Source organism: Lepus europaeus, chromosome 2 (assembly GCF_033115175.1).
Source record: "Lepus europaeus isolate LE1 chromosome 2, mLepTim1.pri, whole genome shotgun sequence".
NCBI lineage: Eukaryota > Metazoa > Chordata > Mammalia > Lagomorpha > Leporidae > Lepus > Lepus europaeus.
The window spans coordinates 68,072,765-68,086,424 of record NC_084828.1 but is presented as its reverse complement, the minus strand read 5'-3'; the positions used below and the strand labels follow the sequence as shown (position 1 = coordinate 68,086,424).

At 42.9% G+C, this 13,660-nt stretch overlaps 1 protein-coding gene across 2 annotated transcripts in view; it reads right to left on the bottom strand.

Moving 5' to 3' along the window:
- Positions 1 to 13,660, bottom strand: part of TMPRSS7 (transmembrane serine protease 7) — a 46,552-nt gene that overhangs the window by 21,531 nt on the left and 11,361 nt on the right. Inside the window, exons 5-9 of one of the 2 annotated variants that reach the window (XM_062176634.1) lie at positions 13,071 to 13,264; positions 12,047 to 12,085; positions 10,365 to 10,593; positions 7,935 to 8,065; positions 7,183 to 7,295 (exon numbers count right to left, since the gene is read on the bottom strand). In XM_062176634.1, coding sequence (XP_062032618.1) covers positions 7,183 to 7,295; positions 7,935 to 8,065; positions 10,365 to 10,593; positions 12,047 to 12,085; positions 13,071 to 13,264 — 706 coding nt within the window. The remainder of the gene's footprint in view (positions 1 to 7,182; positions 7,296 to 7,934; positions 8,066 to 10,364; positions 10,594 to 12,046; positions 12,086 to 13,070; positions 13,265 to 13,660) is intronic. The other variant, XM_062176641.1, reaches the window with a different exon arrangement.

Here is a 13,660-nt window from a genome sequence, read left to right as displayed (position 1 = left end):
GCTAAAAGGTCCATGAGAGTCTCACAGGCATGGAAAGCCATTACACGGTGGCAAAAAACAATCTAAATGAAAGACCCTGGTGAACAAGACCCCAGCAGAAGGAACAGGCCATCAAGGAGAGAGGCACCTTTCTCTGAAGGGAGGAAGAAGGAACCTCCACTGTGACACGGCCTTGACTAAACAAGTTCAGAGTCAGTGAACTCAAGGGACTTCCATAGCCTAGACAGCTCATAGCAAGAGTCTCGGGTGATTGCTGACATCATAAATAAGAGTGCCAATTGTTAAATCAACAACGGGAGTCACTGGGTACATGCTCCCCACGTAGGATCTCTGTCCTTAATGTGTTTTACTATGAAACTTAAAAACACTACTAGTCGAACAATACCCTATACCTTGTGTGGTTGTGTGAGGGCAGCCTGTTGAAATCCTTGCTTAGTATATACTAAGTTGATCTTCAGTATATGAAGGTAATTGAAAATGAAACTCGATAAAGGGCGGGATGGGAGAGGGAGAGGGGAGGGCCACGGGAGGGAGGGAGGTTGGGGGGGGAAGCCACAACAATACAAAAGTTGCACTTTGTAAATTCACATTTATGAAATTAAAAAAAAAAAAAGCGACTATGGTTCCTGGTTCCCGCTTCCTGCTAATGCAGACCCTAGGATGTAGTGGTGATGTCTCAAGTGGTTGGGTTCCTCCCATATATGTAAGAGACTTGGATTGAGTTCTTGGCTTCTGACTTCTACCCAGCCAGACCTCGCCATTTCAGGCATTTGGGAAGTGAAGAAACAAACAGGAAACTCTCGCTCTCGCTCTCGCTCTTTCTCTCGCTCTCGCTCTTGCTCTCACTCTGTATGCTTCTTAAATAAAAAAATAAGCAAATTTTTAAAAAGAGGGAAGGACATCAAGTAAACTGAAAATAGATCTTTGTAAAAATTAAGAGTGGGAATGGGAGAGGGAGGAGGAAAAAAGGTTGGAGTGTGGGTGGCGGGAGAGAGGGTAGGGTGGGAAGTACCACTCTGTTCCTAAATGTGTATTTATGAAATACATGAAACTTGTGTAACTTAAATAACATCTTTTAAAAAAGGGAGAAGGAAACAAGCAGCCCGGACCCCAGGGAGCAACTGGGTGAGGTGAGACGTGGCAGCATCTCTGGGACTCAATTTCCTCCTGTTGGAAGGTCGTAAGTTTGAAAACACTCACTAGTGGCCGGCGCCGTGCTCAATAGGCTAATCCTCCGCCTTGTGGCACCGGCACACCGGATTCTAGTCCCGGTCGGGGCGCCGGATTCTGTCCCGGTTGCCCCTCTTCCAGGCCAGCTCTCTGCTGTGGCCCAGGAGTGCAGTGGAGGATGGCCCAAGTCCTTGGGCCCTGCACCCCATGGGAGACCAGGAGAAGCACCTGGCTCCTGCCTTCGGATCAGCACTGTGCGCCGGCCGCGGCGGCCATTGGAGGGTGAACCAAAGGAAAAGGAAGACCTTTCTCTCTGTCTCTCTCTCTCACTGTCCACTCTGCCTATCAAAAAAAGAAAAAGAAAAAAGAAAACACTCACTAGTTAATTACTGTAAACACTTCCCTCTTTCAGTGAAAATAATGATTTGGTTTATTTAAAGCATCACTCACATTCTTAAGAAAGAGGAGAAATGAATCAATGTTCTCTTTTAAGGAACCTAGGTATCCACGAAGGCTGTTACTGAGTCATCCTTCGTTTTCTCAGAAAAGGTTGAAAGAGAGTCACCTAAGTACGTGAGCCCACACACACACACACACACACACACATGACCTGACCTACATATTGCACTGGGTGACATGCACCACACACATTACAGCCAATGTGGCAAAGCTTTTGTTTGGATTTTCACATGACTTCACAATCCTTTACCAGAGGTTTTCCACATTTTCAGGAAGTCAAGTTTTAGTTCATTCATTTCCAAGTTTTCAAATTCTAATTAGATAAATGATGACTATACTGCTTTTATTTTTTAAATTTATTATGTATTTTGTTGTGATAAAATTTGTGAATGTTCCACAGCCACATGAAAAAAGTATTCTCTGCTTATTCTTCAAAGCTCATTCTAGTGGTTCATGTCCTTTCCACCCTTACTTATTGTCGCTCACTACCTCTGTCTTGAGCCAAGAAAAAGGGAACTAAAACTTTTTTTAAACAGTGTCCCCTATCTTTGTCTTTCTACATTGTGTTCTTGTTGTTGTTGCTTCTTAAGATATATTTATTTGAAAGGCAGAAATACAGAGAGAGAAATCTTGCATCTGATGGTTCACTCTCCAAATGGCTACAACAGCAGAGTCTGGGCCAGGCCGAAGCCAGAAGCCAGGAGCTAGGAGCCAGGAGCCAGGAGCTATGAGCCAGGTGCTTCTTCCTGGTCTCTCAGGAGAGTGCAGGGGCCCAAGTACTTGGGCCATCTTCCGCTGCTTTCCTGCAGGGAGCAGATCGGAAGTGGAGCGTCAGAGATTCAAACCAGCACCCATGTGGGATGCCAGCACTGCAGACAGAGGCTTAAACTTCTGTGCCACAGCGCCAGCCCCCTGTGTTGTTTTATGGGTATGGATGCTACGTCGTTTGCTGTGTAAATGCTTGTCATAATCAGATCTGGTGGACTTCCTCTCTATCATTGTAGATCGCCTTCCTTCTCTTACTTTAAAATCAAGGATACTGTTGTCCTGATTTCATGTTGCCTGGGACTGTGAATCCTACTTTGCTTTTGCTTACGCTGACTTGGAACAAAGTTTCCTTTCTGTTCAGCTTTATTGCGATTTTTTTTTTTTTTTGGTTCATTTAATTGCTTTTGAGAGCAAGATAAAGTTAAGTTTTAGGTAATAGTTTGTAATTAAATTTTATGATCTTTTTCTTTAAATGAGTTTTACCCAATGTCTTTTAATGCTCTGACAGATTTTTTTTAATTATGTCATTATGTATGTTATACTTGCATGTGTGCTTAATATACACTTAATATGGCAAACCGACTTTTGCCACCTGCTTTCAAGAGGCAGATCTCTCTCTCTCTCTCTCTCTCTCTCTCTCTGTTTTATTTGACAGGCAGAGATACATAGAGAGATAAAGTCAGAGAACTCCCATGCTGGTTCACGCCTCACAAGCCTACAGCAGCTGAGGCTGGGCCAGGCTAATGTCATGAGCTGGGAACTGAAGCGAGATCTCCCAGGTGGGTGGTGTGTGCCAAGTATTCCAGTCCCCACCTACTGCCTCCCAGGGTGTGCATTACCAGGAAGTTGGAATTGGGAGCAAATTGGGACCTGATATGGGATCCAGGGTTCCTAAGCAGCAGCCTAACCAGTTGGCCCAATGCCCGCCCCTCTTTCTCATTTAAGCATCACAGCCACTGTGTTAGGCAAGTGGTATGATTTCCATTTTATAGAAGAAGGCAAGGCTAACAAAAGATCAGTTCCTTTCCCATGGTGAGGAAATGCAGACCAGAGGTTCAAACCAGTCCTATATTCCTCCAAAGCTGCCCCCCACCCCACCCCCGTCCCATGAACACAAATGTTCTGGGCTCAATAGGTACAGGATTGCCTTATGTTCACCAAAAGCCCAGGACTCCTGAGGCCAATCTTGTCATTTGGTTATTTCTTTACATTACAATATATTTATAAGCATATATATAGCATAAATATACATACACATGCAAACTAAGAATATCTTTTGTAACAAAGTAAATACTATAGTGTAAGAACACTTTCCATTCCAATATTCTATCAATAAACTTGGGCATTTTCACTATGCTCCATTACTTCAAAATAAAGTGTATTTTATGCGCCTCCCCCAATTCATTGAGTCTCTCCATAGTAAAAGAAAAGAGATTCTGTTGCATGTGTATTGCACTGACTCAGAACTGCACACAATTCTACATTTGTACTCAGGTTGGTCAAGGGGTATTTCTGCTTGAAAGTGAGGGAAAGAAGCACCGTTGCCTTGTATTTCAAGCTGTTTCGACAAATGAACAAGAAAGTAAGTTTACTATCTCCCTATACTTCTGTTCCGTACTACCTTGCCTTAGCATTGGGAAACTTAACCAGGTTAAGGGAGGAATTCTCATGATTGAGACCTGTAATAATAAATATTTCTTTAGTCAGTGATGGCAACACAATGCAGAACAGACTCCGAATTTGCCAGTGGTTGTGCAAATGCTCATGCAACCCCAGAACCCCATTCAGATGAGCACTAGAAATCCCTGTGGCAAAAATGCTTGCATATTTCCTTCATGGGAGTAGGGAAAGAGGCTCTCCCTTTGGGGAATCCTGTCCATTTCCCAAGCAATGGGAGGAGGGGACTTACACAGCCCTTAGTAATCCCTGCTCACATTGGGTGGACCTAAACTTTATGATGTTGGGCTGATGACATTTGTGATGAAACAATTCAAAGCACTGCTCCATTTTCTAAGATTCCAAAACGCAATTAGTGGGATACACAAAGAAGGAAGGGAGAGGGAAGTAAACATTCAGCTAAGTGATTGCTCTGAAACCCAGGAAGCCGAACTTCTGTAGACAAGGCAGGGAGGAACTGAACTGACTTATGGAGGTGGTGTGATTCTTCTAGTCCTACCTGGCTCACCACTATGTGATTAACTTCTGGCAAATGATTTGCCCCCATCTCTGCTTCTTTTCTATAAACGTGATGAGAACAGCTCTCCTACATCCATGTATGTTTGGAGGAGCAAATAAGAATAGGTGTGCTGGAAACACTACAGTGCTAAGCCAATGTAGACAAATTTTATAAACTCAGCATGCTTTTTATGGTTTTAGTGGTTGTTCCCTCTTCCCCTGTAGTCTGTAAGCTCTGGGGGGAGCAAGGACTTTATCTTGATATTCAGTGGTGTTAAGTGGAGCCTGACACACAGCAGGCATTTGATTGGTATTTACTGAGTGGATACAGGAATCTGATGCTGTTTACGGTGGAGTAAGAGCTAATTCTTTGCAGATACACAAAACCTCAAAACTCAACTGACAGTGAGTTTGCAAACAGGGTTGATTGCTCTTCAGTAAACTTTGGAAATAGGACCAGACCCTAAAAGGGATTTTGGAGAAAAAAAATCAGCTTTTGGATTAAAAAAAGTTTTACCATGACTTGAGTCCATATTTTTGTTAGTTGAGTCATCTGGTTCTTAGTTGTTTTTGGTTGAGTTGAAGCTATTTTATAGGTGAAAAAATGTTTTAACACTGATTTCCATTCAGAGTGTACTCTCACAGTGCTGGAGGTGGCTGTTCAAAGCCCTCAGAAACAGGAAGGGCTTCATTTAACCTCCCACCAAAGACGACAAACCTTGACGCTGGGAGACAAGGTCAGCCACGTGTCCCCCGTCTCCCCTCTCCCACTCCTCGTTCCCTCAGGGATGTGGCCTTTTCCTAATAAGACTTCTTTGCATCAGCATTTCCAGATCCTCATTTCTGAAGTGATCTTCTTATTTACATCATGGCTAAAGATTACAGTGACATTAGGTGCTTTCATCCGAAGCTTATGGGTTACCATGGAGTCATGATCCAGTGTATCTCCAAGAAGCCCAAACATTTCACAGGGCTTTTGAGAATGGTGCCTTTCTCCTTCTGACTAACCTAAGAGAAGCCTGGGCTGGGGGGAGTTGAAGCCACAGGGATTTGATGTTATCTCCTTATCCTCCCCCAACCCCTGCTTGCACCTCCTCTCCACACCTCCCTCCAGCCCTTAGATGATCTGCTCAGCTGGGGCCTTGAAAAGCACAGTAAGCCAGTGGCCAGCACCTCTACCTTTTAATTATTTTGGAAATGTTTGTGATAATGGTAAAAAAAATAAATAAATAAATAAGGATACAAGTCATCAGGATGTTGACACCAATGATTTGGGTAGAAAATGAAATTATGTTAACAATCTAACTGGTAAGGCCATGCACAAGTCAACATACATGCCTCCTTCTGCCACTGCCTTATCCTGGGTATCCATGCGGCTAGCTTCCTCATCTCTCAGGTTTCTTAGCAAATGCTCCTTTGTCATTGAGAGTTTCTCTAACCTTCCCACTCAAAATAAAAAGTCCCTGCCTTGCTACCCTTCACATCCCCCACTCCCACTCATCATATAGTGCCTCCTTCCTGCTTTATATTTCTCCATAGCACTGTCTCTCCTTTTGATATCTTGCATACACTGGCCTTGTCTGCTGCCTACCTCCTGCTACTGGGAGGTAAGCTCTCCGAGAGCAGGACCTTTTGTTGCCAGGTTCCGTGGACTCTCAGTGTGTAGAATAGTCCCTGTGTGCCTGGCCCACTGTGGTCCCTCAAGAACACACTGAATGAACGCAAACTACATACTGCTTGCCACATGCATCCAAATGGCTCTCTCCACACAATAACAACATATATACTAGTGAGCAAAGGTAGCCCTACCTCCACATGATACTACAGTCAGAGAAAGAAAAACAGCTTACAGTCTAAGGGGGCAGGGAGTGGCATTGTGACAAGAAGACATCTTACACTGAAGCACTGTTTCAAATCCTGGCCGCTCCTCCTCCAATCCAGATACCTGCTAATGTACCTGCTGCCTGGGAGGGCAGCAGAAGATGGCCCAGGCACTTGGGTCCCTGCCACTCATGAGGAAGACTTGGATGGAATTCCTAGCTCGCGGCTTCTATTTGGCCCAGTCCTAGACACTTCAGCCATTTAAGGAGTGAAATAGTGAATGAAAAATGTCTCTGTCTCCCTGTAATTGCTTTTCAAATAAACAATTTTTTTTTCAAAAAAAAAAAAAAAAGAGGAATGCCATATCTAACATCAGAGGGAGATGTATGTATTTCATACAAATTTGTGCTCTGGTTTGCTTATAAAACAAAAATGTATATTGCCTAATCCAGTTTATTATTAACTATTTCCATTATAATGGATTAATTAAGAACTGAGAAATTATCTCTGTCATAACAAAAATAATTCTTTGATCCTGCAACAATGCTTTTGCATTATTTTGCACAAATAAAATTAACTGGAGAAATAAGCTCTATTAAAAGAAGTTGATTGGTGGGCAGAGAGTTGAAATTCCAGGAAAATTGGGTAAAATATGTCAATAAAGTTTAAATTTTAAAAATTCAATGATAATCATTTTGTAATATGAAAAATAAGATGATGGTATTCAAAAAAGCAGTGCTAGAAACAGAATAGCAATGTTTCTCTAAGACACTGGTAAGACTCAGCTACCTGAAATTTCCAGGTACACTTGCACTTTGGAGGGTAGTAGCTTGGGTAATATGGACTCAACATCTTCCCTTCAAAGCTAGTGATTTCTTTGATCAGCACCGTGTTTTCACACTCTGAAAAAGATATCCAGTAACACAGAATGATTTAAGAGGAAAACACACAAATGCATTTCTTTAATTACAAATACATTCCTCCTTGACCAATAAGCTGGTACTTTTTTTTGAATTTTGATTTTTTTTTTAAAAAAAGCACCTTACTGATATGTAGCTAAAATACTTCGTTCCCAAAATAAATTTGCTTTCAAACCATATGTTTTGGCGGCAGATCTGAAGGTTGCTATTACTCTCTTTTAAAATGTAGCTCTGACCTCAGAGACACCTGTAACACAGCACAGCAACCCCTCCACAGAGGCCCCTCCCATAGCCCCACTGTGTGATCATTCGCACCTGCCTTCCCCAGCCCTGAGTCACTGTTGCTTTCTGTGTGTACACCATCCATGATACCTTTCAGGTCTTCTCTTGTTGCCTACCTGATGAACACTTTATGTTACGAGCTCCTCATTAAATTCACAGGGTTAAAATCACTAATGCAGCATCTGTTCTCTGGCTGGACCCTGACGCAGAGTCCCTCACTAGTACCCCAAACGTTAAAGCACAGTCTCAGGAAAGATGAATGCTTTTATCTTCAAGCTCTGTTAATATGTCCAAAAGTGACTTTTCTTTTCTTTTTCTTTGTAATTGGAGAAGACTTACTTTGTTCTGGAATGACCTCAAAATATGCCCGGATTCCCGATAGCCTTCTTATATGAGGAGATTTAAATGTCACCAGCATGAGATTATTTGTAGAAACAAATGACATTAATGTCCTCGTAGGTTCACAAATTCTGAAATCGAACAACAAAACAAAAGTACAGGAACAACAGATTATTTGAGGAATGGCTTCCATCCAACACTAATTCCACACATTTCCGGAACCATCCACATGGATCCTGTAAATCAGTCTCTGCCAGCCAGATCTTCATCTATCAATAACCACAGGGAACTACCAATGAAACAGAGCTGAAAGACAGAAATTTCTGTCTAGTAATGAACATCAAAGGATTCTCCTGCATGGCCACCACTGGACCCTCTTGAGAGCAAACAAGATATAAAAGCCATGCATTCAACACTAAGATCAAGGGCACTGAGCTGAGGAGAACTGGGCTCAAAACAGCTCCATCATTTAGCTGGATAACAATGCTGGGCGACCGTCTCTTAGAAAGCAATAGCTTCCCAATAACAGTGTGCTTCTCACTGTACTGTGGTGAGCAGTAAGTGAGATAATCCAATGTCTGAAATGATGAAAAGAAACTGACAGCAAGGACTGAGGAATGGGAGCTAGTGCAAACCTACTTTTCACAGAATATCCTCCCATCGGATTTGAATTTTAAGCCATGTACATCCATAACCCAAAATATGAATACATACATACAAACACACATGAAGTACTGCTACCTACATATATAAGCAGTTACAAGCAGTAAATAAGGGCAGGCATCTGCACAGCAGTTAAGATGCCACTCGGGATGCTCTCATCCCATGTCGGAGCGCCTGGTTCCAGTCCTGGCTCCACGATTGATCCCAGCTTCCTGCTAATGCACGCCCTGGGAGGCAACAGATGATGACTCGGGGTGGGGGTGGGGTCCCTGCCACCCACATGAAAGATTTAAATGGCAGTCCAGACTCCTGGCTTTGGCCTGGCCCAGCCCCAGCTCTTGCTGGCATTTGGGACGTGCACAGGTAGATCAAAGATCTTTCTCCCTTCTCTGTCTCTCTTTCTCTTTTTCAAATAAAACAAAAATAAGAGAATACAATTTTTAAAAAAACATAATTCATGTAGCCATTTAGCACATTAGGTAACAATAATTTCTTAACAAAGACTAACTCATTATTAGCTTATCAAATATTAAGTATTCATAAACAAATGTCTACTAATAGGTAAAAAACACAGGATATGTATTAGTGCATATTTTTTGCAATCAGATATTCATGAATGAAAGGACTTATGCTAAAACAGAAATTTGTTCTGGGTAATGCTTGTTTTTGAAGTAGTTAATACTGTTTTTACTGCCTGACCTCATTTTCTGCAGTGAACATATGTCATCTTTGTAATAAGGAAAACAATTCTACCATTTTATTAATACTGTGCAAAGATATTTATTTTTATACTCTATTAAAGCAGTTGGAGGGCTGGCACTATGGCGCCGTAAGTTAAAGCCTCGGCCTGGAGTGCCAGGATCCCATATCAGCGCCAGTTCTAGTCCCGGCTGCTCCTCTTCTGATCCAGCTCTCTGTTATGGCCCAGGAAAGTAGTAGAAGACGGCCCAAGTCCTTGGGCCCTGCATCCATGCGGGAGACCCAGAAGAAGCTCCTGATTCCTAACTTCCAATTAGCTCATCTCCAGCTGTTGTGGCCATTTGGAGAGTGAATCAGAGGATGGGAGACTCTCTCTCTCTTTCTCTCTCTCTCTCTCTCCCCCTCGCTCTCTCTCCCTCGCTCTGTAATTCTTTCAAAAACACAAAAATAAATCTTTCGGGGCCAGCGCCGTGGCACAGCAGGTTAATACCGTGGCCTGAAGAGCCGGCATCCCATTTGGGCACTGGTTCTAGTCCCGGCTGCTCCTCTTCCAATCCAGCTCTCTTCTGTGGCCTGGGAAAGCAGTGGAAGATGACCCAAGTCCTTGGGCCTCTGCACCCACGTGGGAGACCCTGGCTCCTGGCTTCAGATCAGCGCAGCTCTGGCCGTTGTGGCCAATTGGGAAGTGAACCATCGGATAGAAGACCCCCCCCCTCTGCCTCTCCTCTCTCTGTGTAACTCTGACTTTCAAATAAATAAATAAATCTTAAAAAAAAATAAAAAAAAGCAGTTGGGCTTCACAGTGATCTCAATAAGAGTAAAATTCCACAAAATATCTCATATTGCAGGCACATTGGCTGAAGCTCTTGCTGTGCTGATTTTGAGTCTCACACGCTTTAAGTAGCAAACATTGAGGTCAAAGGCTCTGGAAAGGAGCTGAAGTACATGGGGCGCTAAATGAAGCAAGGCTCAGTCTCCGATGCCGTGATACCCAAAGAAATCTAAGCGGAATCCAGAAACCGTATAACAGAAACTTCAGCCCACCAACAAAGAGTGCCTGGGTGGTACCTGTACAAGATGGTGCTCCGGATTGGCAAGAGGGAGTCATAAATGGCCAAGGAGTCGGTGACACAGTTGTCGGCTTCGATTTCGACGGATTCAATCGAGAGACGGATCAGGTATCCCATAATGGCCACCAGCTTGAAGTGACACATTAGCCTCCCTGAGGTCGCAGAAATCTCTAGAGGGTAGCGGAGGGACAGATGATCTGCGTAGAAGTACTGAGAGCAACCTTTGTCTGTGGAGACAGCACTTTCTCTTTTTTTCTGTTTTGTTTCCTTAGAAATGACTGTTCTAGCAATCTTTACAGAAAAGTAAAGAGCAAAGGACCTGAGGTGGAGAAGGTCTGCTGACTTTGCCAGCCTCACATCCAATCCCCACTCTCCTGCAACAGCACCTAGATTTTACCTGGAGACACTGTCCCTGCCCTGTCTATATAGTTTTCTCTTTTTCTTTTTTAAGATTTATTTTACTTATTTGAAAGAAGAGTTACAGAGAGAGAGGAGAGCCAGAGAGAGAGAGAGAGAGAGGTCTTCCATCTGCTGGTTTACTTCTCAAATGACCACAATGACCAGAGCTGAGCTGATCTGAAGCCAGGAGCTTCTTCTGGGTCTCTCATGTGGGTGCAGGGGTCCAAGGACTTGGGCCATCTTCTACTGCTTTCCCAGGCCTTAGCAGAGAGCTGGATTGAAAGAGCAGCTGGGACTCAAACCGGCGCCCATATGGAATGCCGTAGCTGCAGGCTGGGGCTTTAACCTGCTGCACCACAGCACCAGCCCCACGTCTATATAGTTTGATGGGGGTTAAACTCACCCCCAGCTATAGAGGCGGGTACATGACTCAGACTGGCCAAAGTCAAAGAAGTTGCCTGAGGATCATGCATTTGGCACAGCAGTTATGATGCTGCTCAGGGCACCCATATTCTTTATTAGAGTGTCTGGGTTCCACTCCCAATTCCAGCTTCCTGCTAATGCAAACCCTGGGAGGCAGCAGATGATGGCTCAAGTGGTTGGGTCCCTGCCACCCACAAGGGAGACCTGGATGGAGTTTCCAGTTCCTGATTTGTCCTGAACCAGCCTTGGTGACTGTGAGAATTTGAGGAATGAACCAGCAAATAAGATCTCTCTCTCTCTCTCTCTCTCTCTCTCTCTCTCTCTCTCTCTCTCTCTCTCTCTCCTTCCACTCCCCCTTGCCTTTTATATACATAAAATAAGAAATTAGTTCAGGAGTGGGATGTCAGCCAATATGGACAATGAAACCCAGTCTGAAGTCTCAAGAATTCTGCTAGCACTGCCAGAAAATATTGTGTGTGTGCAGGGAAAGGGGGTGGTTTCCATGATGATTGAGAAAATAAGAAATTATACACTTGGATATGCTGGTGGCCATTTTTGCCACCACAATAGAAAAAAGAAATTGATAATGAAGCCTCAACAGAAGGCAGAGATAGAGAGTTCTAATATTTTCTTTTAGAACCTAGATCCAGCCACACCTGAAGCCAGAATATTCCATATCTATCCTAGGTGTATGAGTCAGTCAAATCTCTTTTGTGCTTGAGCGAGTTTGAATGGATTTATGCCTCTGGCAACTAAAAGAGCACCAAAAAGCATCATAATTAGAAAAGAAGAATTATAAGCAAAAAGGATATAAGTGAGAACTGGGGGAAAGAAGAGAGACCACATGCAAAAATTTACCAGATCCTATTGTTGAAGAGTAATCTGATCGAAGCCCCGCTGCATTAAGAAAGCACATGGAACAGAGCCTGTTAGCACCTTGATTTCATGTTGCTAGCATTTTGCTTAGTAAAAATTATTTCCAGTCCTTTTCTTCAAAAGCAACCAAACATATCTGCGATTTGTTTTAAAATACCCAGTGAGGATGTGGGAGGTTGTTCAGGTATTTAGCGATCCAATAGGACTACAATAAGTTGATAGTTGTTGAAGCTGAAGCTGAATAAAGGATATACTAGAGTTCATTATAATCTTCTCTTTACTTCTGCACCCTTAAAATCGTTCACAGTTACACATTTCAAATATTTTTAAGGTAAAAAGGCAACCAAAACAAACGTAATAATCAGTCCTGTGTCTGAAATGGTAAAGATGATGCAGGCTTTTTCACTAGAGGTTCTTCATCCATTCATGTGTGTATATGTATCAGCTAACTACTGTACGGCTAGCATATACGTATACATTTATTTCATATATATATGTGTGTGCATATGTATATAATAAAAGCTGTATACACTTGGGATGCTTGGGAATACACCAAAATTAAACCATTTGACTGTCTGGACAGAGGATTAAGTTTGCACTTGACAAGGCTATGTAGCAAGCAATTTTGGAACACGGGGCACTGCTACATAATCTAGGTACATTTCTTTATGGACAAGGGAAGAGACAAGATAAGCCTCAGCAAATTTTTTCTTTCTCCAAGACTTCATTCCTTAGGAACTTAGTTTGACAATGCTTGAGCCAAATAGATGTAAGGAGAGTTACATATTAATAAATTGGATTTTATGCATATTTTGTCCTCAGTTCTATTGTTCAATCACTGTACGATATGTATATATTTACCAGTTTCCTTAATCAACATAGTCCCACTGACTTCAGCAACCCTGGGCCACTGGGATTGTGGAGGAGGAAACTAGATTGCAAGGTTGACTACCATGGTGACAAGCATAAGGAAGGAAGGCTGAGAGGAAAGTTAGGCAACAATCACCATTTAGTACCACAGAGTCCATGTCCACAGCCAGACCCTGCAAGCTCCCCACAGAGGTCCGGTTGATGATGCTCGTCTGGATGGAGTCCTTCAAGATGGCTGCCACACAGTCCTCACAGAAGAAGTGGCCCTTGGCATGGGGCATGACAAACACAATCCAAAAGTGGACAAGGAGGCCACCTTTGTTGTTGCTGCTATAGTAGAAATAAATAAAGAGAGAGAGAGAGACTCAGGGATACTTCTTGGGATGTAGACTTTTCACAGGGAGGCAGTTCCCCAACAGAAAAGGCTGGGAGAACACATTCATCAGCTAAACCCAATTCCCTTCTCTGAGTGGTCATTGGTCTGTATTTTGGGGATTGGAAGGAAAAGCATCATGTGACATGCATTCTGATGACTATGCTATATTCAAGTTTAAAATCATTGTTGTATAGTTATATCTCAGTGGAGGGTATACTATCTCCATGGATATTTGGTATTCACTCTCACCTCAAAGCTTGAACTCCTAACTGCACAAATACTATCATGTTTTATGAAAGACAAAAGAGAGTAGTAAATAATTGGGGAGTGGGAGGTGAAGGGAAGTTCAC